Source organism: Panthera onca, chromosome A3, assembly GCF_046562875.1.
Source record: "Panthera onca isolate mPanOnc1 chromosome A3, mPanOnc1 haplotype 2, whole genome shotgun sequence".
Taxonomy (NCBI): Eukaryota; Metazoa; Chordata; class Mammalia; order Carnivora; family Felidae; genus Panthera; species Panthera onca.
This window is the reverse complement of record NC_138341.1, coordinates 48,762,457-48,790,002: the sequence shown is the minus strand read 5'-3', so window position 1 is coordinate 48,790,002 and position 27,546 is coordinate 48,762,457. Positions and strand designations below refer to the sequence as shown.

Below are 27,546 nucleotides of genomic sequence, written 5' to 3'. Positions count from 1 at the left end.
AAAAGGTTTCCTGACCTATGACCTAGAGAAACAGAAATTAAATGATATTTATGTATAGTTTTCATTTATCAGATTGTCAAAGACCCAACAGTTGGGAAATACTGTTGCAGGACCTTCTTATGCATCTTAAAAAGAGTAAATTGGTAAAATTCCTTCTTAAGTGGTGCTTTGATAATATTTATCTTAATTAGTAATTTATACATTGATCCAACAATTCCACTTTGGGGAATTTATTCTACAAATACACTTGAACATGTGTATATGCCATGGTTTGTTTTATTTATTGCAACTCTGTTGCCCATTTGAATTTTTTTTTCAACGTTTTTTTATTTATTTTTGGGACAGAGAGAGACAGAGCATGAACGGGGGAGGGGCAGAGAGAGAGGGAGACACAGAATGGGAAACAGGCTCCAGGCTCCGAGCCATCAGCCCAGAGCCTGACGCGGGGCTCGGACTCACGGACCGCGAGATCGTGACCTGGCTGAAGTCGGACGCTTAACCGACTGCGCCACCCAGGCGCCCCTCTGTTGCCCATTTGAAAAGATTTGAATCACTCTCACCGGCCATCAGCAGGGGACTGGTTAAATGATGGTTCATCTGTACATAAGAACAGGATATAGTTGTCTAAAAGAATAAGGAAGCTCTCTATACACTGCTATAACACATCTTTATGATACGTTGGTTGCTCGCTGAAAAAGGCAAAGTACAAAACAGTATGTATGAAATGCTACCTGTGTATAAAAGGGGAGAGAATGAGACTGTATGTTCATATTTCCTTACCTGTGCACAAAGGACCCTGGAAGGATGCAGAGAAGCCTGATGATAGGTCAAACTTGGGGACTGGATGGAGGGGCAGTTAAAACTTCTCACTATGTATCTTTTTATATTGTTTGATCATGGAGCCATGTTGATTCACTGATTTGTTGAGCATCTAATAGGTGCCAGACTCTATTCTAGAGGCTGAGGAAAGAAACAAAAACCCCAGTGTTCCTGGGAGCTTGTAGTCTATTCAGAGAGATATTAAATAAAATAAACAAATAAAATAGTTGTATGTTAGATGGTAATAAGGTGATAAGGAGAAGAAAACAGTAAAAATAGGAAGGAGGGTAGGAAGTGTCAGATGTGTGCTGGAGGGGAGCAGGCAGGTGGAGTGACCAGAGGGAATTTAACTGAGAAGGTGACTTTAAGGAAGAAACTAAAGGAAATGGAAGAGTGAGCAGGAGAATGTATTATCAATTCAAAACATTAAATTAAAGAGCAATCATTCCATTTAATCTTTCTAACCCTATTAGAAGTTATTCATGAGGCTATTACTATTAATGAGATTATTATCCTCATCATAAATTATTATATTATGATCCCAAGGGGTTGGCTGCACAGAGTTGAAACAAGAAATGTTAACTCCTCCAATCCAAGTGCTGAGATCAAGGGAAACAAAACATGTGTGAGGAGCACATGGATGAGCACCTAAGCCAGGGTTGGGGAGCAAAGAGAGTAAATAGCAGACCCTGAAGACTGCGAGGGAGCTAGCCAGTCGAGGACTGAAGGGAAGAATTCTTGGGAAAGGAAATGACTGCCAAAGGCAAAGAGGTCAGAAAAGGCCTAGCAAGTGGTTTAGAATAATTGGAGTGAGGTGTTGGTCAGGGAGGTCTACAACTAAATGACAGCACAGAGAAGTCAAGTTCAGGCACTCAAAGCCCTGGTAAGCCACATAAGAAACTGCAGGTTGGAGAACTTAACACTATCCCCAAATCCCTTCTCCCTTACTTGCCTCTGGAGCATGTCTTCTCAACCTCAGCACTATTGACCTCTTGGACCAGTTAATTCTTTGTTGTGGGGGTTGTCTTGTGCATCATAGGACGTTTCTCCACTGATAGATGCTAATAGTAGCCCCACCCCACCCCATTTGTGACAACCAAAAGTGTTCCAGACATTTCCTGAAATCCCCTGTAGGGCAAAATCACACCTGGTTATGAGTCACTGGTCTAAAAGTTGAAAAAACTTTGTCATTTTTTTCAGCTAAATGGTCATGTAACAAAGTTTTGGCCAGTGAAATATGAGAAGAGATCTACTGGAACATCCTTCCTTTTTTTAACCATCTTGAATGAGGGCAAGAGTGACAGCAGCCACTGTGCAGCCAGAATAGAAAGAACATGAAAATCACAGAGATGCTGGTCCCTACATCTTTGAGCCAATGGACCACCTACCTCCAAACTTCTTATGAAGGTAAGATAACTCTTATATGTTTAGGCCACCAAGTTGAGATTTTCGATTATTTGCAGCTTAAAACAATCCTAATTATTAAAACATACAAAAGTGTTTGAACTTCATCCCAGAGATAATAAGTATTCTAAAGTATTCTAAAAAATAAAAAGAATTACATCATCATCACAGCTACAGTTCAGAAAGATCATTTTGCTATAAAACACAGTCTATGAAGCAAGACTGAAGGCAGGCAGACCATGGGAAATATCATGATAAGATAAGCAAAAACTCAGTGGGGCTTGGATCAATTCAATGATGGTGGGAATAAAATGGAGGGGACCCATATGAGAAACACTGAGAGGCAAAATAGATCAGCCCTAACCAATTGTATATGGGCAGTGAATAAGGTATACCAAAGACTAGAAATCGTATTTCTGGTAAAACTGATGCCCTAGATGGTACACCAAAGAAAGAACAATTTAAAAAGAAGGACAATATTCCATTGCAGGCCAGGTTGAATTTGAAATGCTTATGGCACACCCAAGTGGTAATGTTCAGGGCATTTAGATACTTAGGTCTAGAAGTCAGAAAAGAATAAGGGAGTAGTAATTTTTAAAATACATGTATGATATAATTCTAAATCTTAAATTCCAATAAAATAACATTATTTATTACAAAAGTGATATCAATGACGTATAGAATACTTAAGCATACAGCTAAGCAAAAGAAAATTAAAAATGCACAAATGCACTCATAAAATCCCAACATCCAGATATAATTTGCAGTAAAATGTGGTTACATATACATGTGAATATACAAATATAAATGGGATTATATTGTGTATATTATATAGTAACAGGCTTTATTCGCTCAACAGCACATCCTTCTGCTTCAATTAATATTCACCCATTTTTCTGATTTTTTACTATTATAAACAGTTCTGAGATCAATTGTTCTCATAGTAAAATGTTTGCCCATGTCCCTAGTTAGGTCCTTAGGATAAATTCCTTGATGTGGAACTGCTGGCTAAATGACACACATGTTTCTAAGGCTTTTGACAGATGTTCCCAAATCATTCTCTAGAGAGGTTGTAGCAATTTACAATTCCATAACACTGTGAGTACTCACTTCCCCACACTGTCTCCAAAATTGAAATTATATACATAATCACTCAAATCTTTGAGAATTTTATAAAATAAAAATATGAACTCATTGCTTTTATTTTGCATTTGTTCAATTGCTAGAACTCAAGCTGTGTGTGTTTTATCAGCAATTTGCATTGTTTCTTTGGCAAACTGCTGATTCTTGTTCTTTGCTACTATTCTTTGAGACACCGATCTTTTATGGATTTGTAAAAACTCTTTATATATTATAAAGTTTAGCCCTTCTTCATTAATGCTGCATTTTTTTCTCTTTGTTTGCATTTGGCATTTAATCGTAGGTTACATTTTGATAAATAGGTATTTAAATTACTAGAACTTCCAGGGTTTGAAATGGCTTTGTGATGCATGGGAACAAGATAGTGCTTCAGTCCCACCTGAGGTTTGATACCATGGATTTCCAATGGCTTCCATCTGCAAAGTTGTAGCAGGATTTGGTTACTTCAGTGCAGAGGGAGAAAGGGGAGAAAGTAGGGTTTGCTTAGAGTTAGTGTTTTGCCTGTTGTTTTAATCAGAAGCTGGACAAAGAATAAGGGAGTTGTGTGCATCAGCAAATATGTTGCTGAAATGATGGACCACGTGGACAAAATAAGAGTCAAGTGATGCTCTGGAAGAAATTAGAAGGGATCAGGGGCCCCTGTGTAGTTGAAGACCAGATTCAGCTGAATGAGAACATGAGACAGCTACAAGATTAGGACATGATTTACAATTTTCTTCTAACATACTTTTCATTATTGCCTCCTATCCATTTGTTCTGTTTTCTTCTTTTAAAACAATTATTTTTGTATCTGTTATATCCACCTTCATATTTTAAATTTTCTTAATTCATTTTCTTTACAAGGATTGTTCCCCCATCACACTCAGAATTAATTTTCAGCCATCAAGTCTATTTACTAGATCGAACACATTTTATTTTGGCCACTTTACTTTCCATTTCCTTGCATTCTCTTTTTATTTCAGCCCATATTTACTTAAAAGAAGCATTATCTTCCTGTCTCTCAATCAATATTTAATTCCAGAATATGTGGTTGGAAGGAGGAAGGTTGGAGGGGAGAGAAAAACAGGGCCATGTACTCCTTCGGCTCTAGCAAGATCACAAGACCCACAGTAAACACCAGACCATTCAATGAGTTACCACATTCAATGGTCACAACTCAGGGTCATGCCGGCTGAAATGGAAAACTGCCAGGAACCTCCTGTGCCAAACACAACTCCGAAGTCCAGTAGCCTGTATGTTCTCACCCGAGATACTTTCTTGCAACAGCTGATGTGCAAGTGCCTCTGAGGCCTTGGAACCTCCAGGCCCTCCCTGCCACCACCCACTTCATTTTGGGTTTGTCTTCACTACAGAGTTGAGAGGATCATCATTCAATTGCTTATGAAACATGATACCAGAGTTTCAAATATCTCTTTTCCAACTCCAGTGCCCTTGCTCCCCAGTACAGCCTTGAAGAAAGAGCAAAGCTGAGATTCCTCTGGGGTTTGGTGCCTGGGGAAGGAGGCTGCGGGCACCAGACTTCCTTAGGGAGGTGAGGGGCTGACTGATGACCCAGGCCTTTACTGACCCAGGACGGGACAACCCTGGCCTTGAGGCATGTGCAGGCCATGTGCTGCATCTTGCCACCCTGAGAAGTCCTCCTTTCTAAAATTAGGTTGCATATCATCCGAGATCCTCTCTCAAAGAGAAGCCATGAGCTTCCTCTATCCTCAACCCTGGCTCAGATTTGCCACTGTAAATAGAAATGTCAGGTTTTACCTCTGAACTCTGAGGTCACCACACATCAACCCCGGCTAGAGAAGCAGAAAGCAAAATTGGCCCTCTGATTAGAGGAATTCAAATCAGGGCCTCAGCCCCTTCCTTTTTACACAACATCCTGAGACAAGAGGCAAAACAAAACAAAGCCAAAGCAAACTATCAAAAAATAAAATTCACTCAAGCAGCAGAAAATTTGTCTGGTCACTCAAACCATTGAGCATTTTCATGTATTTTTTTTTTAATTTCAGCTTGATTGAGGTATATTTTCATGTATTTTTAAATGGCTTCTCTTATATGAACAGCATATTCTCTATTCTTAAGCATCCTGAGGAGACAGTGAGCTATATTCTTAAGAGTACAACTCTGAATCAAGGAAGGGGCAAGTAACAGACTCTCTCAGACTTACATGCTTCATGTCTTCACGTCTCCCAGGAGATTATCAGATACCTTATACAGTCCCACAAACACATGCTCCCCACACAAACACACTCACACACACACACTCACATACACACACCTGGGTGGGGCTGAGAACCACGGCACAGAAATAAGCAGGCTGAGGATACTCCATGAGCCTCTCTCACCTGGAGTCAAGTGCACAATGACAAGTAATAATAGCCTCAGGCTACTTTATTCACTCACTTGAGCCCCAAGGAAACCAAATATTTTTAGCAAGATAAAACTTTGAAAGCCCCCCCCCCCCCCGAAATCATCTGCTGAATTAGAGAATACCAAGCTTAACTGTCAAACCAGAAGATCTTTCATCTCAAAATTCAGCACAGCAGGATCCCTCCACTTTGTGTAGCATTTCTCTTCTGAGTATAAGGCCATTGATAGCCACTCAGGAGATACCCTCAGCCCTCAACCCTGGCCCAGACGAGACTGGACAACTACCTGAGACAAAGGAATAGGCCGCCAGGATGTTGCTGAGCAAAGCCATGTCCACACACTCGGCAATCACCAGCTCTGTGCTACGGCAGAAGGGCAGCCTCGACGTGGCATCCAGAGAGAAGCTTCCTGGAAATGCTTCAGCTGGATCAAGGTGGCACCTCCCTCGCGTCTCTTCTGTTTGGAAACACAAAGTAAGTGATGAGAACACATTCTGCTTTTCTGAGGCCATGTTCCAGGTAGCCTGGGCTCAACAACAAAGACCCAGTCCCCTAAATGCCAACCAGCCTTCCCAGCCAGGGATCTGGGGTCTTGTCCTCCTTTGCTCTGCAAGCTTCATGGCTTTCAAGGAAGCAGCAGCTCTGTACATTTCTGTTTTTCCTGGACTTTCCCCTCTCTCTTCCCCATCTCCTCCCCAGTTCCCTTTTTAACACTTCTCCTTCACCTTCCCTGCAACTTTCTACTGCATTCTGTCTGGCTCGCCTTGGAAGCACAGCCCATCATTACTTCAATCGCTCATTGTAACCCCAAGCAGCAGCCCACTCCTTGCCTGGCTCTGCTTTCTCCTGCACTGACAGTCCTTGTGTACTTTGATCCATTTGCCTCATCCTACAGGTCACCAAATGTGCGTCTTTGGCAATGGGTCAGAGCTGACTATCGCAGAACTGCCAGAGTGGTTCCAGTTCTAAAATGCCCACAAGAACTTGGGAGCTTGAGCCCACTCCCTGCCCGCAGTTCCATGACTCCACCTGTGACCAGGAATGTGCCAACCAGCAGAATGGTCCCACCAGGGTTCAGAACAAGGACTTGGGATCTCAGTGTTAAGTGGCTCAGCCTCTGGCTGCTGGAGCACATCGTCTCTGCAGCTGCTGCTGCTGCAGCTCAGACCTGGCATTCTTATCACCCAGTTCACTCAGCAAAACCCTCGCTGAGATAAAGGGAGAAAGAAATAGCAAAGACCCTGACAACTCCTATTCAATGCTGCTCTAGGCTGAGGATGGGGAACTGAGTCACAGTGCGTGGAGGGATGTCAGGTTGGGGAAAGCTAAAGAAGCAGAGGACTCCAGTCCTTGGAGAAGAAGCAGGTTCTCAGGTGGGTTATGGCCTCAGTAACGTGGACCACACAAGGGGGCCCGGGGAGCTGCAGTTCCACAGGCGGATGGAATGGGTCACAACAGAGAAGACAACTCACGTTCTGGTGGATTCCAGTGGGCTCAGGGAAAACCAAAGCAAGGAAAGAAAGACCAGTGCACAGGTAAGACAGAAATAACCACAAGGTCATTGGAGCAGCCAGAGGCCCAGGAGTGGCAGGATGAGGAGTTGGAGCTTCAGGGGCTGTGAGAGGGGCCGGCTACTGCTGAGGGACCCTGCACCTCTGAGCCAGAGCCCTGGGCCGTAGTCAACAGCCACTGGAGTTCTTAAAAGGTCACAACTATATGATACAAGTGAATAGTTGGAACCACCGCTCTGAGTTCAGAGACTGTTCTGCAGATCTGAGGACTTCAGGACCCAGGAAGAGAGTGAAGTCACTGGGAAATGTCTGAGCATGTAGTGGTGTAAAACTATTTCAGATCCATTCCCTCCTATCTTTCCCCACTAATTCTACCATAGCACAAGTCTCGCCAGTTCGTTTCTGGGAGTTTTGCTTCACCTAATCCTTCTGCTAACAAATTCTTCCTGCCCAATCTAGTGCACACTCTCACCAACTGGGCCATCTTGATAAAGTACAAACATAATCACTTCACTCCACAGCCCAGCCCTTCAACTAATCCCCATTAAACTTCTTCGCACAATACACAGACACTTCCACAATATCTGACTCCTACCTTAGCTCCTAATTCATCTCCTCGAGTCTGCACCCACACGCATATACACAGAAATGTCAACATGCCTAATGTTCCAACATTACCAGCTTACTTTTAGTTCCCCAAACATATCAAGCTCTTTTATCTTTTCATGCATTTGATCATGCTTTTCCTTTTGTCTAAAATGCCCCCTGCTCCCCTTATCTGTCTGGAAAATGTTTCCTTTAAAAGAGAATTCAAAAGTCCTATGGCAGTCTCAGAATCCCAATGACTTTCTTTTCCAGAAATAGAAAAGTCCATACTAAAGTTCATATGGAATCTCAAGGAATCTCAAGTAGCCAAAAGAATCTGGAAAAAGAACTGCGTTGGAAGTCTCATACTTTCTGATTTCAAAATTTATTACAAAGCTACAATAATCAAAACAATGTAGTACTGAAATAAAGACAGACATATGGACCAATTGGAATAGAACAGAGAGATCAGAAATAAACCTTTACATATATGGTCAGATGATTTTCAACAGCAATGCCAAGACCATTCAATGAGGAAAAACAGTCCTTTCAACAAATGGTGTTGAGAGAACTGAGTATCCACATGCAAAAGAATGAGGTCCAACCCTTACCTTATACCATATTAAAAATTTAACTAGAAATGGGTCAAAGACTTAAATGGAAGAACTAAAATTATACAATTTTTAAGAGAATGCATATGAGAAAAGTTTTATGACACTGGATTTGACAACAATTTCTTAGATAAATGCTGAAAGCACAGGAAACAAAAGTTAAAATAGATAAACTGGGCTACATCAAAACTTAAGACTTCTGTGCATCAAAGGGTGCAATCAGCAAAGTGCAAAGGCAACCCGCAAAATGGAAGAAAATGTTTGCAAGTAATATATCTGATTGGGGGATAATATGCAGATAATATAAAGAACTCCTAGAAAATCAACAACAAAAAATCAAACAACCTGATTAAAAAATAGGCAAATGACCTGAATAGATATTTCTCCAAAGAAGATACACAAATGATCAATAAACTAATGAAAAGATCCCCAACATCACTAATCACTAGGGAAATGCAAATCAAAACTACAATGAGATACCACCTCACACCCATTAGGATGGCTAGTATAGAAGGAAGGAAGGAAGGAAGAAAGGAAGGAAGGAAGGAAGGAAGGGAGGGAGGGAGGGAGGAAGGGAAGGAAGAAGGAAGATGAATGGATAAACAAAATATGGTATATACATACAATGGAATATTACAGACTTAAAAGGAAGAAAATTCTTTTTTTAAGGTCTTATTTATTTATTTATTTATTTATTTATTATGAAATTTATTGTCAAATGGTTTCCATACAACACCCAGTGCTCATTCCAACAGGTGCCCTCCTCAATGCCCATCACCCACTTTCCCCTCCCTCCCACCCCCCATCAACCCTCAGTTTATTCTCAGTTTTTAAGAGTCTCTTATGGTTTGCCTCCTTTCCTCTCTGTAACTTTTTTCCCCCTTAAAAGGAAGGAAATTCTGACACGTACTACAACATGGATGAACCCCGAGGACATTCTGATAAGTGAAATAAATCAGTCACAAAAGAACTGTAATGAACCAAAATACTATAGGATTCAACATTTATGAAGTAACTAGAGTAGTCATATTCACAGAGACATAAAGTAGAATGGTGGCTGCCCGTGGTTAGGGAAAGGGAAGAATTGGAAGTTACTGTTTAGTGGGTACAAGGTACAAAGTTTCAGTTTTGCAAGATGAAAAGTATTCTGGAAATGGATGCTTGCACAACAGTGTAAATGCACTTAATGCCATTGAACTGTAAGTTTAAAATGGTTAAGATGGTAAATTTTGTTTTATATATATTTTACCACAATTTCAAAATAATAGTAATAAGGTGTTAATGAGGTACAACGGTGAATTTTGAAGGTTAATCCATTTAAAAAATCCTGCAATCTAATTTTGGTTTCAAGTTAATAGGAATGGTAGCAGAATTATTTTATGCTGATATTAAAATTGAAGTCAATTAAATTCTAATTTATACCACATTATGAATATAGTTTAATTACAAGTAAAAGATGTAATTTCACTTATTAAAAAATTGGATAGTAAATAATCTATCACATTAAGAGATTCAGAGGAAAAATATATCACATCATTACAGGCAAAAATATGTTTGTGTAAAATTCAATAAATATTCATGATTGAGGGGGCAAAAAAACAAGGTCCACTGCAGTAAAGCTCCAAATCACTCAAACCCTTTTTTTTTTTGGCTATCAAAGTCTCCAAGTATTCTTCTAATATTGCATCTATGATAGTGTAATTGGAGTGATCAGTTTACAGGTTTTCTTCTAGACTGAAAAGGCATCTGACGTATCCTTGTTACCTAAGCATCCAACACGGTGCCTGATGAAAGGAGACTCACAGTAAATGCTGGCTAGCCGAAAACCAAAAAGAGCATTTAGGCATGAGTTTTGTATGCATAAGTCTCTGAGGGTGTTTCTAAGCCACCTAGAACACCAAATGATACCAGGGCTGTGACTGGCTCTGAGCAGGCTGACTTATCACTAAAATTCTTCTGTATCTCCTACTGTGATGGTTAATTTTATGAGTCAACCTGACTGGCTATGGGGTGCCCAGATTAATCATTATTTCTGGGTGTGTGTGTGAGGGTTTTTCCAGATGAGGTTAACATTTGAACCTGTGGACTCACAAAAGTAGACCTCTGTCCCCAATGTGGGTAGGCATTATTCAGTCTGTTTAGGACCTAATGGAATGAAAGGCAGAGGGAGGACAAATCTGACCCTTTTTTCCTGTCTTACTGTTTGGGTGGAGACATCTCATTTCATCTTCTCCAGCTTCAGATTGGATTTTCGCCATTGGTTCTCAGGCCTCCATACTTTAACTGAATGATACCACAGGCTCTCTTGGGTCTCCAGCTAGAAGACGGCAGAGCCTGGGACTTCTCAGTCTCCATAATCACATATATATATCCTATGAATAGGATATATATACCCTACTGGTTCTGTTTCTCTGGGGAACCCTGATCGATACACCTACCAATATGAAGGTGAGGGGCATGAAGCATTCATCCACCCCCAAGTACAATTTGTGGTCTGTTCCTCAAGGAAGTCCCTTACCACTGGTTAGCTCCTAGAATCAATGATTCTCAACTTTGGGTAGTTTGCCCCCCAGGGCAAATGCAATATGTGGAAATTTGGCAATATGTGGAAACATTTTTGGCTGTCACAATTGCAGTGGGAGGTTGATATTGGCATCTGGTAGGTAGGAGGGAAGGATATGCTAAACATCCTACAATGCACAGGATAGTTCCCCACAACAAAGAACTAAATGGCCCAAAATGGGAATGTATCAAGTTTGAGAAACCTTGTTCTGAAATAAACATCATTCCTTCATTGACCAGTCTAAGTGACTCTCAGTGTTTGTGAACCTCGTGCTCATCACCAGTACCGTCAGGAAGGTGTCAGAGAGAGGGGTTGCTTGGCAGGCCTTGATCAGGACATGAGTGCAAGGTCTGGGCCAACAACTCAATATTCATAGTAACCAAAAGTGAATGGGTTCTTGGAGAATAGCTCACATTAACCAAGCCCTCAAGGGAACACATCAACCAATAGCAGTTTATTAATTCGTAACTGGAGAGTCAACTGGCACAAGAGCTAAATCAGATCCTCTTCTAGACAAGTGGATCCTGGTGATTATCATGGCAAGGGCAAAACTGCAACCAAGGAGCTGCATATTTTCAAAGACAAGGCTTTCTCCTGGTGATAACCCATCAGATTAATCCCACACTATTCTGGGGAAAATCATGTGTAGAGAGGACACTCCAGGACCAGTCAACCAGAATCACAGCACATTCTCTTTGGGCAGAACCCACCAGTTCTTACAATTCTTACTCTCTGACAGCTTTCTTTCATCCCTGACCTAAAACTCCTCCTAATTACCGACTAACTGCAACACAATTGAACAACCACAGCTTCTGTCCATCACTTACATCTCATAATTTTGTCTCCCTAAACACATGCTAGTCTCTTGATGAAGATGACAGCCTGTCTATGAGCACCATCTCGTAGACTGAATGGCTAATTGTATGTATCATATGCTATTTTCACAGGCTTCCATTCTAGAGGCAACCTCATTTCCAGTGGTACAAAATCATATTCTCTGGAACCTTGAGTCCACTCATTTATATTGAGTGTAATCACTGAATGTATAAAATAGAATGTGCCAGGTGATGATACGTTTCATCTTATACTTTAGTAGCAGCAATGAGTAGGCTCTGGTGTGTTAGCCCCCATGCAGGTTACTATCTCATTACATAGTGTGCAGAGGGTAGTAAAAACTCGTTATCCCCTTAGCTACCTGGGGAGAGATGTGCTGTCAGGAACAGAGGATTATCTGGCAAAAACAGTTCATCCCTGCTGACGCTGGTGTGAGGCAGTAAAGGTTCTGAAACTTGGTTGGCCTCAGTTGGCTTCTCAAGTTCTGAAAGAAAAGAGAAATGGCACAGAAAACATCAGAAAGCCATCACATGCTCAGGAGACCACATCATGCCTTAGACCTAGTGTCGTCATGCACCTCACAGAGAAGCCCAGATGATGTTTACCTGGACCTCTGAAAAGATGGAATAGCATCTCTGGAGAGGATAAAGCCCACTGCCAGACTTTAATGTGGAATTTGAACCAGACAGCCAAAGAAACTAAACTCCCAAGTTCATAGAAAGGGAAGCAAGGGGTAAAAGATCAGAGATGCTTGCTTCCTCTTTCCTCCAGTCAGCCAAAGCCCACAAAACAGCCAGAATGGGATGTGTCCACGTGGCCCCTCACCACTGAAATTTTCAGGCCAGCATCTCCCTGGAACAGGAAGGGAGGAAATTCGGTTCCCAGATAGCAGTGCCCAGATGGGCCATGAAATGAAGCCTCATGCAGCTCTGTGTAGGCACAAAAAACCTGGAAATGCTGATGTGTGACTTCGCACAGCCAGAAGTCTCAAGGCCTCTAGCTATGTTCAGCCCAGCTAGGGAGGCCAGCGGGAGTCCCTGAAACAACTGAATCCCACACAGCTTCTTTATGTTGCCAGCTTCACTGAAAAGTGTGCAGAAGGACTGGAGTCCATCCCGGAGTCCCTCTGCTCCACGCCTACACACTGTACCCACGCATTCGGTTGTCCGCACCACTTCCTGCCGACTCCTGCCGCATGTGACTTCTGCTGGTTTATTTATGTCTTCTAGATACTTATCCCAGCTGCCTCAGCCTCACAGAGAATTTGTGGCACTTTCCTATCTCCATTTGCCTCGTGAAGAAATTAAGGGCAAGAACGAAAAGGAAACTTGAAGCACAGAACTGATAGCTCTTTAGAGACTCAGGCACCAAAGGGTGGAAGCAGGTCTTTGATGCCCACTCACCCTCCCCTCTACACTATTGAAAACCACGCAAGAGCTGACGCCAACTTGGCCACATGGAGTCTGAGATGCAAAGGCTTGAATGGAAAAAGAGCTCCTACACCACAGGATGGGAAGAGGATACACATGGTCCCGGAGAAATTATTGCACAGAGAGAAACCTGCTTTTCTCTGCAGGACTGATAAACACCGTGACACATCCAACATGCTAGCCTACCAGCCACTTGGCTTCCTTTGCTCCATCAAACTTCCCCTGCAACCCACTGCAGCAAACCATTTCCAGGGACACATCTGGAAAGGCGCAACCTCTGAAATCTGGGCTGCGAGCTCCTTAAGAGCAGGGACCATGTCTTCATTCTGCTCTTTGTTCCTAGGCCCTCCCATAGTGACTATGGGTGACTGACTCACACTCAGAAATCCCACTCTCCAACCAGAACCAGAACCTTATATCTTCCTACTTCTTTCACCACTGGAATCAAGGATGAGGCAGAGAATTCTTAGGCTTGACACCAAAATTACATTCCAAAACAGGGAAAATTGATAATTTGGACACCATCAAAATTAAACACATTTCCTCTGTGTTAAGAGGATGAAAAGACAAACTATAGGGTTGGGGGTGGGGGGGGGTTGCAAATTATTTATCTGCCAAAAGAAATAGTATGTAGAATATATAAAGAATCTTCAAAAATAGTGAGAACATCAAATGTTGATAAGGATGTAGAAAAATGGATCACTCATACATTGTTCATGGAAATGTAAAATGAAACAGCCACTATGGAAAACAATTTGGCAGTTTCTTAAAAAAACATACAAACATACAACCAGCAACTGCATTGCTCCTTGGCATTTATCTCAGAGACATGAAGACTTAGGTTCACACAAAATCCACATAGGTATTTATAGCAGCTGTATTTGTAATAGCTCCAAACTGGAAACAACCCAAATTTCCTACAATGAGTGAATATTTAAACAAAATGTGGTACATCCATGACATAGGATACTACTCAGAAAAGCAAAACAAAACAAAACAAAATCTTAACTCATGCAACAACCTGGATGAATCTTCAAAAAATTATGCTGAGTGAAAAAATTCAATTTCAGAAGGTTGCATATTGTATGGTTTCACTTATATAAGATTCTTGTAGTGTCAGATTATAGAAATGGGGAACAAATTAGTGGTTTCAGGGGCTAAGGAGGGGGTGGGGTCAGAAGGGTGGTGAGCACACCTATAAGAGAGAAACAGGGGGAGGCTTGTGATGATGGAAATGTTCTGCATCTTGACTGTATCAGTGACAACATCCTGGCTGTGGTCATTGTACTACAGTCTTGCAAATTTTTATCATTAGGGAAACTGGTTCAATGGAACATAGGCTCCCTGTATTATTTCTTACAATTGCATGTAAATCTGAAACCGTCTCCAGAGTCATCCTGAATCATAATTTTCACATTAAAGTTTAAAAAGCATGAATCCAAAAGACTCAACCAAGATATCAGGGGAAATTCAAAATTCTTTCTTATAAGCAACAGTTGAAGGGAAGAGAATTTCATCTGGGGAAATCTTGGAGAATGAGATGGTGAGAGTTTCCTTCTTCTAGAATATGAAGGGATTATGCAGAAGAAATTAGACTTGGTTCATGCAGCACCAATGAACAGAACACAGGCTAATGTAGGGAAAACCTCATAAGCTTCAGGATCAGGCCTGAATTTAAATCTCAGCTCCACCATCCCCTATCTTTAAGACTGAGACAAGTTAGTTGACCTTATCATTAAAATGAGGCTGATTCCTATCTCAACCCATCAGTCAGCATGGAAGCAGAGAAACAAAAACTGTTTCAAGAATTTTCAACAGAAAGAATTTAATGCAGGGAACTGATTACAATGATAAAGATAGAAATGCAGGTGGAAGGTGAGAGAGAGGCTAAAATGTGAAGCCTCACATAAGAGATGACAAATTCGAGGGTTAAAGTACTTCTGAAATTGACATGACTTTTAAAGCTTATTTATTTTGAGACAGAGAGCAGTGGAAGGGCAGAGAGAGAAGAAGAGAGAGAATCCTAAGCAGGCTCCTCACTATCAGCAAGGAGCCCGATGTGGGGCTTGAACTCATGAACTGTGAGATCATGACCTAAGCTGAAATCAAGAGTTGGACACTTAATCAACTAAGCCACCCAGGCACCCCTCAAATTGACATGAGTTTTAAAAGATGAAATTAGTTGGAGTAAGGTTGTATGGGGTGGGACCATGAGGCAATCGAGAGAGCAGCAAAATTGGACAGCAGACAGTTGAAGGGACAAAGGGAGGACGCAGTGTTGCCCAAGAGCCGGGTCACCAGGAAGAATCTGGAATCACAGAGATGTGGCCACTACTAGAGGAGATGCTTGAGGAAGAGACGGAGGGAGAAAACATTGGCTTCCTCCTTTCCTCTACCCTCTAACGTCCCAGTGGTGCCTCCATGGGCCGAACCCAGCAGGAAACCAGAGCACCCTTGAGGCTGAGAAAGGCAGCCTGCAGGTTGGCTCCTGCTGTCCAAGATAGAACAGGGATCAGGAGGCAAATAGGCCCAGTCTGGTGCGCTTCTGGGTGTTTGTGAGGATACAGAGTATGTAAATGCCTGGCACATAGTAGGTGCTCAATAAATAGTAATTCCAACTTTTATGCGCCGGTGTTATATGATAAGCATTTAGAAGCACATTTTCTCATCACTTTATATCTAAATATATAGTAACACAAGCTGGGATATCTGGCTCATGCCACATGGACTCTGCCAAGAGTGCTTTTTTTTTTTTTCCAAATGGGCTACATATCTGAGAAATGTGAAAAGCAGCCCTGTCCTAGAGTTTCATTGTATAAAGCAAATGTTGAATTTCCACAGCTGCTGGCTTCCGCCTACCCAGAGGAACAGTTTCAGTGAAATATTAATCTCGTAGAAAGCCACACTGGGGTAAGACTGCACAGTAATTCAAGCAGCATGTGCAAAATTTATTTAGTGTTGGCCAGGGATGGTTTTAATTATGTGAAGTCTTCAGAATGAGAAGAAAGTGACTGAAGATGCTTGACTAAATCAGTCACAGAGGCTCTGGATGCTCCCAGCACCCTCCCCAGTTTCGGTTTATTTCTGCAGGCCCCAAACCACAAACACAAAGGAAGCTTCCGTGGAACAGGATTACAGCACTGCCAGCACCCAGGTGCAACCAGCAGCAGAAATGGCCAAGACAGGAAACATCAGCACCAGCAGCGCAGAGACCTCCATGTAGCATGAAGGTCAGGTGTCCAGGTGTGGGAGGATAACCAGGGCGGGACAGAGGGAGGCAGGATGGAAGATGCTTTCATCAAAGGTCCCAGGTGGATGCAGGGTGCAGAGTGTGCTTGCTGTGCACCTGCTGGACACCTCTCATTTCCTGGAAGTCACTTGGGGAGGTATGGTGTTGCACTTGAAGTAGCACTTGGGAGCTGAGAGAGGGCCTGTACCCATCCCTAAGGAACATATGTGCCCTGAGGACTGGACTTTGCAGACAGCAAAGTGGAGCCAGTCCTGTGGGCCTTAAAAATAGGCACCGGCCAGAAGCCACAAGGTGTCCCCTAAGCTGGTGGGAAAAAAAAACCCAGGAAGGCAGCCTCCAGGGCCCTGGCACCAGCCTGGAGACAGGGGCTTCTGGCCCAGGAAGGCCTAGATGAGTGAGAAATAAGAAAGAGAACACAAATTTGCAAAGGAGATGGATGAGCAAAGGCTGGTCCTGTGAGGGTTTGGAGATGAACAACAAGGTTCTCATCATCAGCCCTAGGTCAGCCCATCAGGGGGTCAGTATTTAGTGCCTCAAGTCAGATAAGGTGCCAAAGCCAGGCTTGGTCGTAGCTGAGAGGAGTGACCTGACAGAGGAGTCCAAAACACTGAGGTTGGACAAGGGAGAATGGGAGTCTCCACTTGGATTTGTCAGAGATCTCTCCAGCCCATTGTGTCCTAAATTCATTCCTCGCCCACCCGTTTCCTCTTTTCTCTACAGTGTTCATAATATCCTGAACCTCCCAATCACTCGGGTTCAAACTTGGGGGTTATCATGAGCCCTTCCTCTCTCTTGCCCTGAAAATTCTACCTCCTATCCCTTCTGACTCTCCGTGCTCTCGGCCACTTGCCTAACTCAAAAAAGCCTCCCACCCAACCTCCCCTCCCCCCCCCCCCCCCCCCCACCGCCAGCATCATACACAGGAGCCAGGCTGAGCACTAGGAAACTGTTCTAATAATGCCACTCCTCTGTCCTGAAATCATCTCCTACACAGTAAAATTCTTTTCAATAACAGCCCAATGTCAAGCAAATAGAATCACTCTCTTCTTTGTATACTTCCCAACCAGTTCCACCTCTGGGTTTTACTCTGCTAAATGTACTTCTCTACATTATTACATTTCTGAGTCCTACCCATCCTTCAGGATCCACATCACATCACCTCCTGCAAGAACATTCTTTGATCTTCCCCTGCATACATAATTGTTCTCCCTTTCGGACTTCTATAACCCTGTGTGCCAATCTTCTGCATATAGTAAAAGCATGTGCTTTTTAAAAAATATTTTGCACTAGGCTATAAGCTGTTTGAAAAGAGGGGCCTTACATCATATTTTCCTTCATGGAGGAAGTATAGGAAAACCCTGGAACATAAAGTCTGTCCAGTTTGTAATAATTGTAAAGAAGTGTGGGGGAATACCACTGGAAAGGAAGAGAGCAAAACTGGAGTCGTGCTGTGATCCTGGAGTGATAACTGCAGGTACTTGGGAGTCATCAGTTGGTATGTGCCCTGACGAAGCACACCAAATGTAGAGGACAAGGTCCATGGCTGGACTCTAGAGGGAACCAGCCTGCCACTGTCAGCTGCAGAAAGAAGAAACTGTCATGTGGACTGGCAGGAAGTGGTCAGACAGAATCACAACATTCCTACCACACTGGGCCTGAAAAGAATTCCAGCCCTGTTGGTCAGCCATACCGACAGGTCTTGAATCTCTGACAGAATCCTGCGTGGCTTTCTCTTTAGAACTGCAAGTAAGGGGCACCTGGGTGGCACAGCTGGTTAAGACTCTGACTTCAGCTCCAGTCACGATCTCACAGTTAATGAGTTTGAGCCCCGTGTCAGGCTCTGTGCTGACAGCTCAGAGCCTGGAGTCTGCTTCGGATTCTGTGAGTCCCTCTTTCTCTGTCCCTCCCCCACTCACACTGTCTGTCTGTCTGTCTCTCTCTCCCCAAAATAAGTAAACATTAAAAAAAAAAAAAAAAAGAATTGCAAGTAGGGCTGGACATGTGGGCAGACTTGTGGCTCCTTAATCAAGACCATCATTAAAAAAGGCAATCCACTTGCCGTGTTATTCCTAACCAGTATTCCTCACACAGAGGCTTTGGTCCACCACCAGAGGCACTTCCCCCAAGTCCAGGCTATCTGAGGCATCTGCAAATGTGGAGAACTCAGAAATAACGCCCCACCGAGGAACATGCAAATGGGAACAAGACACATTCCTAGTCATCTGATTCTTTTTTGTGTGGGCCTCCTGGTCCCAAGCTGACTTCTCCGTTCACTACAGTTAACGCCAGAGGATAGATCAGAAGGGTGGAGCAAAATCCCTGAGTTCAGGGAGTCTGCAAGGCCAGTTTAGTCCCTCGGGGAGATGAAGGAATGAGAAAGTCTAGGTAGGGGGTGTGCCAGCCTTCCTTGGCAGGAACCACGTCAGTCCTTGGAGGCGGGCAGCTTCCACCTGAGCCCTTCCTGATGGCTATTTGCCAGGGGCAGCTAGTCCCACAGCCACACAGGACCTGCTCTGTGCCACTGCAATTCAAGTCAACACAAGGCTTGAGCATCTGGAAGGTGAACATTCCCGAGCGGGGCAGACGTCTCTCTGATTCCAACAGGGAGGCCCTCCCAAGCCAGCTCCGGCAGCTTCCCTGAAACCACAGCTGTCTTACACCTTACTCTGATACACTGGAGCCCAACCTACATGTTTCGAAGGTTCTACAAATGTTTGAATCAAATTACATTTTTAAAAATGTTTTTCAAACCAGAAGCAGATACAGTCACGTGTGTGATAGGCCAAGCGTGAACAATTGCAGACCCCATGAGCTACAGGTCAACACACTCATGCTCACTTCGGAATAAAGGTTCTCCTGCCAAAACCGTGCATATGTTTGAACACATGTAATTAATTAGGAAAGCTGCAGTTCCAAAAAATGTCTTTTAACAATTCAGACCGCAGCAAGTCTCCTCATGCTGCAAAATTGGATGTGTAGATACTGCCACCCTGGCTCACGTGGGCCATGCTCAGTTAAATGCCAGGCAACCCTCAGGGGAACCATGGAGTGCTTGCTCATATAAAGATCTAAGAGTGAACGGTACAGCAAGGAGTGACCACACAACATGCTGCACCGTGTATCACTGGCAGCTTTAGTGCTTGTTTTAGCCTCAGAGTGCTCGGCAAGCTTTTGGGTGCCACCTGGGTGGCTCAGTCAGTGGAGCATCCAACTTCGGCTCAAGTGATGATCTCGCGGTTCATGAGTTCGAGCCCCACGTCGGGCTCTGTGCTGACAGCTCAGAGCCTGGGGCCTGCTTCAGATTCTGTGTCTCCCTCTCTCTCTGCCCCTCCCCTGCTTGCACTCTGTCTCTCTCTCTCTCAAAACAAAACAAAACAAAACAAACAGAAAAACAAAAAACAAATACACATTTAAAAAATTATTTTTAGAGTTCTCGGCAGGCTTTTAAAATACCAACTCAGCAATGCAGGGCCATGCTGTTACCATCCCCTCCTATAACTGATGAAGTGAAAATGACAACTGAAGTTTGGACTCCACCTGCCAAATTAAATTAACCTTTCCCTTCCCTTTCCTCCCTTCCCCTTCCCTCCCCTCCCCTCCTCTCCCCCACCTTCCTTCCTTCCTTCCTTCCTTCCTTCCTTCCTTCCTTCCTCCCTCCCTCCCTCCCTCCCTCCCTTCCTTCCTTCCTTCCTTTTGCTGTGTTAAAGGTTTTAAGTGATTACTAGAGAGAAACAGGCATTGGAGTTTCTGAAAATAATTTTAATAACATAATTAACATTTCATAATGATACACTATGTTTTGAGCAAGTGTTTTCTGCCAAACAAAGATATAAATAGTTTGAAGAACCTGTTCATCTATTCCTTTCAATCAGATCCTTTGTAATTAAGGAATGCAAACAGTTTTCACATAGGGTTAGTGAGTCAACATCATAAGCAATTTTTCCTGTATTCCTCTTTCAAAGTTCTGGGTTGTTTTAATCAGAATAACCTGAATCTACAAGGGATCCTGCTTAAAAGTGTTATCACTACCAATGGCTGGCAGTCATAATTTTCACAAGGCCATGGTGCTAATACAAAACACAGGGACGCATTAATAGTGAGGGTGTCTGGAGGCTGTACCCATCATTCCAGACCCTCCATTTCAAATTTTCATGTTCTTCATGACAATGTCATTGTTTCCATTATTCACTGTATGTTATAAGCTAGAGTTATCACAGAAAATAACATGCAACAAAATATTGGGCTTTTTTTTTCCATTTTACTCATTGATATGCCATATAAGATTTAACTTAAGGAGTTTAATTTTTATTTATTTTGAGAGCGAGAGCATGCGTGGAGGAGGGGCAGAGAGAGAGGGAGAGAGAGAAATCCAAGCAGGTTCCACACTGTCAGCGTGGAGCCTGACTCAGGGCTTGATCCCACGAACTGTGAGATCATGACCTAAGCCAAAATCAGGCTGACTCAGCCAGGCAGGCACCCATCCCTTAAAGAGTTTTAATGCTAAAAAAATTTTTGAATCACTAGATCATTCAATACATAGAAGAAACCCAATATATTTAGCAGGAAGGGATTAAAGAACAGATCTTCTTGATTAGAAGGGCAGAAATCAGATGAGAGTTGATGTGCTTCAGCAGAGCCCCACGTACAAACTTGGGGCTCAAAAAGATAATTGTTGAATTATCAGTGTAGCAGAAATGGCAGTCTGTTGCTCCTAAAATTGGGAAAGGGAGAAGCTTTGGAAACAGAGACACAGAGAAGGCCACGGAGGCAGTTTTGCTTGTCCTAGGAGAACCAGGTTCCTACAGGCAAGGAAGCAGGCCTTTCTTCGTGTGAGGCAGGGCACCCCAGAGAGATGGCAGTGAATGGGTAGTCACATGTGGCCACTGACCACCAGGGCCAGCATAGCAGTGGTGTCGGCGTAATGGAGAGAATATCAGGAGCCGTGAGGTCTCTGGGCTTGTGGTAGAAGAAAAGTAATGGTCAAATGATTTAGAGGGAAGAAGTCCAAAGGAAAGTGCAGCTTGAAGTGAGTAGGAGCAAAGCACAGACTAGGAATCATTCATGTATTCATTCACTCACTCATTTATTGACTAAGCACCTATTAACACAAGCATGATACTAGAGGCTGGGGTTACAGAGATAAACAAGCTCCAGTCAGTGTCTCTCTGGAGGAGGCAGGTATTATTCCCAAAGGGGAGCACAGGGAGAAAGAGAGGATGGGGGGACAGAGAAGTGAGTCTCCAAGAAGAAATGGGAATTGCAATCAAGTGGGTAATAGCTGAGGATGGGGCAGGAGGAGCACATTCCAACAGAGACAGTACTCATGTAGAAAGACAAGATTTGATATGGAAATCTATATAGTTGGGGAATAGCAGGTGGGTCAAAAGGAATGAAGCACAAAGTGAAAGGAAAGGAACAGCAAGAGATGATGCTGTTGAAGGGACCTGGCATACTCTGCTAGGGAGCTTGGACTCTCCCCTGTTGGCACTAGGGAGCCAAAGAGGACACTAAGCTGGGGACAACACAGTATTCATAATCTGCATGCACACTTCCCTTTGCAATTGTTTCACTCCATTTGCTTGTGTGGCCTCCCACAAAAACTCCCTGAGAGCAGGAACTGTCTTTGTCACCTTTTTCATCTTTACGTCCTCAGAACTTAGTGTAGTGACCGGAATGCAACAGGAACTCAACACTTATATTTTACAAACTGGTAAATGAGTGAGCAAAGTGCCAAGTAGGGAAGGACAGTTTAAGAGGACAAATGCACTCGAGCATGGCTTAGAGAGCACTGGCCAGGGCAGAGGCTGAGAAGTCAGGAAGGGAAAGCATCTGAAATATGACAAATCAGGAGCCACTAGAGACAGAATCCACATGTCCCCAGCAGCACATCGAGGAAGTGGACAGAAAGATGACCATCGGTGGAGATACCTTACTTAGAGTAGATGCCACTCAGTCACCTTGGCCTCGGGAAGCAGTCTAAACTCCTGGGCTGTGTTATGAGCTGAGCTGTGTCCCACAAACAAACAAACAAACAAACATATGGTGAAGTCTTAACCTCAGTACCTCAGAATATGACTTTATTTGGAAATAGGATCTTTGCAGGTTTGACCATGTAAAGATGAGGCCATTAGCATGGGCCCTCATCCACTGTGGCTGGTGTCCTCATAAAAAGGGGAAATTTGGGCTCAGACACACACACAGGGAAGACGATGTGAAGACACAGGGAGAAGACAAAAATGCTACAGGAAGCTACCTGGCTACTAGAAGCCGGGGAGAAATCTGGATCAGATGCTTCTCTAGTGTCTTCAGAGGGAGCCTTGCCCTACTGATACTTTTTCTAGCATCCAGAACTGTGAGACAATAAATTTGTCTCACAAATTTATTATCTGTTGTTACCTGTAATTATCAATTGTTCCAATGCATTCGGTTTGTAGTACTTGGTTATAGCAGTCCTAGCGAGCTAGAAGGCTGGTGGTCAGAAGCAGATCAACAGCTGTGGCAGACACCTGTGTTTATCTCCCCAAAAGGCATTTCCCCTTCCTGCTTGCTGCAGGAGCCCTTTTGTTGTGTCCATCTGCCAGGGCCAAGGCGTGACGGGTCATGCGACTGATCCATGTCAATCATGGCGGTCTCTTTGCCATTCCATTTACCATGTGACCCAGTTCTGCTCACTAGGTCTCACTAAAAGGACTGCTGTATCCATGACATAATTCAGTTGTTCTTGGATATTTCTCAGTCTCTAAAGCCCTGTTTAAAATATTCAGGGCAGACTGTCTCTAGCTGAATCTGGACAGATACTAAATTAATGATCAGTGGGGTTTCTAGACAACCCAATGGAGATGGTAACTGAATTGATTTCCTTGACCACAACCTGGTCAGGTTTGTCCTTTCAGGGGCTAACCTTGGCCTCTAGAGTTTAAACCTACAAATTTTCCCTCATCTGATACCATTATCTCCATCTGACACTATTACCTCAATCCGACAAACATCTCCTGGGTATCTAAATCAGGCAGTGAATCAGACAATATTCTAATCTCAGCACTTGCATTCAGGGATTTCCTAATCTGTAACCTAATGCCACACTGTCTTCTCCATATTATAACATGCACAAATCATCAGGTTAGAACAGTAAGTCTGGGTCTGAGTTTTGCTGCACGTCCTCTGTCCAGCACAGAAGAGTAAGCTCACACCTGATATTTTCCACAGTTAAAACACACGTCCAGTCCTTGCTGTGCCGGAGGCTAATTGATAACCTTAAAGGGTGGAATGGGTCTTCACAGGGACAGAAAGAAAGGAGAGGAGGGAGCTGGGAGACTTAGGGAGAGGGACTTCATGCCCTGCAAGGAGGGGAGATTACATTTAGGAATGGCACAGGCTTTGACACTAGACCCAGGTTCAGTGTCAGCTCCATGATGTACCAGCTATGTGATTGTGGGCAAATGACTTAGTATTTCTACAGTTCAGTTTGGAAATACAACTTGATATTCTTAAGAATTGTGCTTAACAATGGGGCAATCTAAGTAATGCACCTAGCATGGTGTCTTGTGACCAGCAGGTTACCTCCCAGGATATATGTGTGGTTCTGAGTCACACATACAGAATGTCTGAACTTTTATATATTTTTTTCACTGGAAGAATTGGTCCACTGGACATTGAAGACACAACAAGACATATTCCCATCAAACTGGTCAGGTAGTCCTGTCACTTTCACCTCAGAGTGTGTCACAAACCATTTCTCCCTATGATCTTCCATTTAGTTCCCCTGAATTAAAGCGATGGCTCTTAACTGGCCTCCCTGCCTTCATTCTCTCCCAGTCCTCCAGTCGAACCTCCAGTGAGCCACCAGAATTGTTATTCCAGAACAGGGACTGGTTAACTACAGTCACAAGCAAATCCAGCCCATTGCCTGCTTTGTACATAAAGTTTTATTGGAACAGAGCCATGCTCATTCATTTATGTCCCATGGCTGCTTTCCCACTGTAGTCGCAGAGCAGAGTAGTTGTAGCAGAGACTGTAAGACCTGCAAAGCTTAAAATATTTACTTTCTGGTCCCTCACAGAAAAATTTTTCTGGACTCTTGATAACTTGTTCTAGTAGTACACGCCCCCCAATAACTCACCAGTCCCTCCTTTGACTGGCCTCCAAGAGAAAGTCAGTGCTGTGTGAGTTGGCTCTTGCCTATTTCCTGGCTCACCTCTTGCTACTCCCCTACCTGCAACCTAATCTCCATCCTCACTGAATGAGTGTCCTCCAAGCACAACAAGCCCCCTTCATCCAGAACACCTCTATTCCCTTTCCATATAGAATACTTCTATCTGTTCTTCACTATTCCTTCTTTTATGAAGCCTTGTAGAATTGCCCCCCTCGGCCCTATCCAAAGACACTCCTTCCTTAGAAGTGATATGCCACCAATAAATGGGACATCATAGACACTAGATATGGATCTTCATATCTCTCTTCCTTACTAGATACCCTCACGTTAAACTGTCTTCTCTCTTTATCCCTCCTAGAGCACACTGTTCTTTCCCAGCATAGCATTTACCAGAGTTTGTAATTATGCATTTCTTTGTGTTTTATCTCTTTAATGTCTGTCCCCTAACAACTGTGAGCTCTAAGAAGGCAGCAACCAGACTGTTAAGATTCACCACCCATAACCATCGTGTAGCCCGGAGCCAGCCACACAGTAGTTGTTCAGTTTGTTGAACGAGCAAATGAGTGGACAGATGAAAAAAAAAAGATTTTACTAATAAATCAAATACAAATGAAAGAACCTAAGGCATCAAAACTGTTACTTCCTGAACATACCAGATATTGCCTCTCAGACCCTTCAGGTACTCCCATGATCCAGAAGGTCAGACGGGCATAGGCACCACTGATGGTTCTGTTGTAGATATTTGGAGCACGTATACAAACCCTCATTCTTGGAATCAGTGCGGAACGTATACATGGCCCCTTGCTGTATCAGTAAATTCAGACCCTGAAGAATTGGAATAAAGCCACATGTAGGATTATATCATTGAGTCCACGTCTGCACTGAACCATATAATTTCCTGACCATACCCTCCTGAAGAAGGACATCTTCTATTCCTTGTCTGTTGAGGAAGGATGGGCAAGGCTCCTGCAGTTTTTTTCCCCTCTGTCTCTAGGGAGAGTGTCTTGTCTGTCCATCACACCCATACCCAGCCAAAGGGTGAGAGACCTGGGTAGGACAGAATAGGGAGGGGTTTTAGGCTGAAATGATCCTTCCCTGGATCACTCCCACTCCAGTAGTACCTCCAATAGTACCAAGGGAACCTTCAAGTTTGAAATGTGACTCTTGAAAGACATACTGTTACTTTTTCTGAAATCCAAGCTCAAGATCAAGCAAATAATTCAGCTGAGTTGCTGCTTCATGTGGGGAAAAAAAAATATCCCAAAGCCATTTCCTGTGTAACCTTTCTGATTCTGGACCGTGTCTCTCTGGGAGCCCCATCCATAAAGGCTCTCTGTGAAGGTATGTGCATACCTCTGAGATGTATCCAAGAAGAGCAAAGATGCCATTTCAACCAAGGCAAATTTATGAAGTTGGCAGCCAAACCCTAATTCTAGCCTTGAGCCTCCGGGATGTCAGCACCATGAACTAAGGCAAAGCTGAATTTCTTGTTTAAGTCAAGCTTTTAACCCTCTGTGGTATCTACCTCTGGTCTGAACAACAAAAGAAACCTATGTATTAAAACACAGAGATTGTCTTTGGCTCTAGACAAATGTATCTTCTCAGAGCCTGTTGGACCTGTGTCCTTTAAGCCTGGTAACAAAGCATTTATAAGGAAATGTCAATATTTTCCATTATTAAGAACTTCAATGGCAGAAGCCAAATCATCTAGGGTCATTCTAAGTGTAGGGTGACAATCGCTTTATCATGTGCCTTCCATTTCCTGTCAGATCCAAGCAACTCTTTGTCTCCTGCAAATTACTTTCATCCCCAATCTCCTTTCCCTCCACTCAGATCATAGGTCTCATGTCCATTTCAAAGCCAGTGTCCCTCCCTGTGCTGTGAGTCTCTTCCTCTCCAGGCTTTGTGCCATCCACTGTCCTTACCAACCTGGTGTCTCCAGAGCAGACACTAATTCCCCATATGTGATGTGGGGCCCCAGCACACTGTGCTCTCTCAGAGAGTATTTCAAAGACAAATTCAGTGGATGATGTATTGTACGTGATCTGATATGATCTGGATTTAACCACACAGGATGCTTCACACCGGGCATTGTGAAAGAAATTTTCTCTACTCCCCCTAACATCTGAAGCACCTATCAGGGGCTTCTTGAATGATTTCCAACCATCAATATGGAAGTCATCCAGAACATGGGGATAAATATTAAAAATACGTGTGAAAAAGAAAAATGAACATAGAGATACTTCTCCCAGTGTGCACAGTGCATTTGCGGCCCTTCTGTGGGGCCCACTCTGACTCCGTCCCTCCCTTTATATATACTAACAGGTCTTTCCAGCTCTGAGACACTCCTACCACCCAAAACCTCTCTCTCGTTACTTCCAAAGCTTCTGGAAAGAATTGCCTATACTTGGTATCAACACCTCCTCATTTCACATTTGTTCTTTAACCCACCTCATCTTCCAAAGTCTCCTCATCAAGTCACCAATAGCTCCCTAATTCCCAAATCCATGGATATTACACTTCTTGTCTTAGTGGATTTCCACATCATTTGATGTTATTGATTCCTCCCTCCTGGATACTCTCCTCTTCCACATTCCAATCTCTCATCTCCTCCTGCCTCTCTACCCAGCCCCTTCCTGTCATCTTCACTAGGTCCCCCCTTCCCCTCCCTCAGAGACCACCCACTCTCTGAGGCAGTCTGGTACAGACAGGTAGCACAGGCCTGGATCTGATTGCTTGGGCTAATATCCCAAGTCCATGACTTACTACTCTATGACCTCTGGCAAATGATTTGCTGCCCCTGTGCCTCCATTTATTCATTTATAAAATAGTTACAGTAATAGTTTTCCCTGGCAATGGTTATTGAGAGAATTAACACATA

At 43.4% G+C, this 27,546-nt stretch overlaps 1 protein-coding gene and 1 long non-coding RNA gene across 9 annotated transcripts in view; one reads left to right on the top strand and one right to left on the bottom strand.

The window, feature by feature from the left end:
- The window catches only part of EVA1A (eva-1 homolog A, regulator of programmed cell death), a 48,252-nt gene that overhangs the window by 11,464 nt on the left and 9,242 nt on the right, over positions 1–27,546 (bottom strand). For 6 of the 8 annotated variants that reach the window (XM_078444637.2, XM_078444634.2, XM_078444641.2 and 3 more), the window contains 2 exons: positions 12,195–12,317; positions 6,016–6,186 (listed from right to left, as the gene is read on the bottom strand). In XM_078444637.2, coding sequence (XP_078300763.1) covers positions 6,016–6,061 — 46 coding nt within the window. In that variant the 5' untranslated portion in view covers positions 6,062–6,186; positions 12,195–12,317. Of the gene's footprint in view, positions 1–6,015; positions 6,187–6,454; positions 6,689–12,194; positions 12,318–27,546 lie in introns of those variants that run through there. The other 2 variants (XM_078444638.2, XM_078444640.2) reach the window with 2 other exon arrangements.
- LOC145715359 (uncharacterized) lies at positions 309–17,924 on the top strand. Its single transcript, XR_014137411.1, has 3 exons — positions 309–713; positions 2,020–2,226; positions 16,354–17,924. It is a non-coding gene; the product is annotated as an uncharacterized LOC145715359 (long non-coding RNA).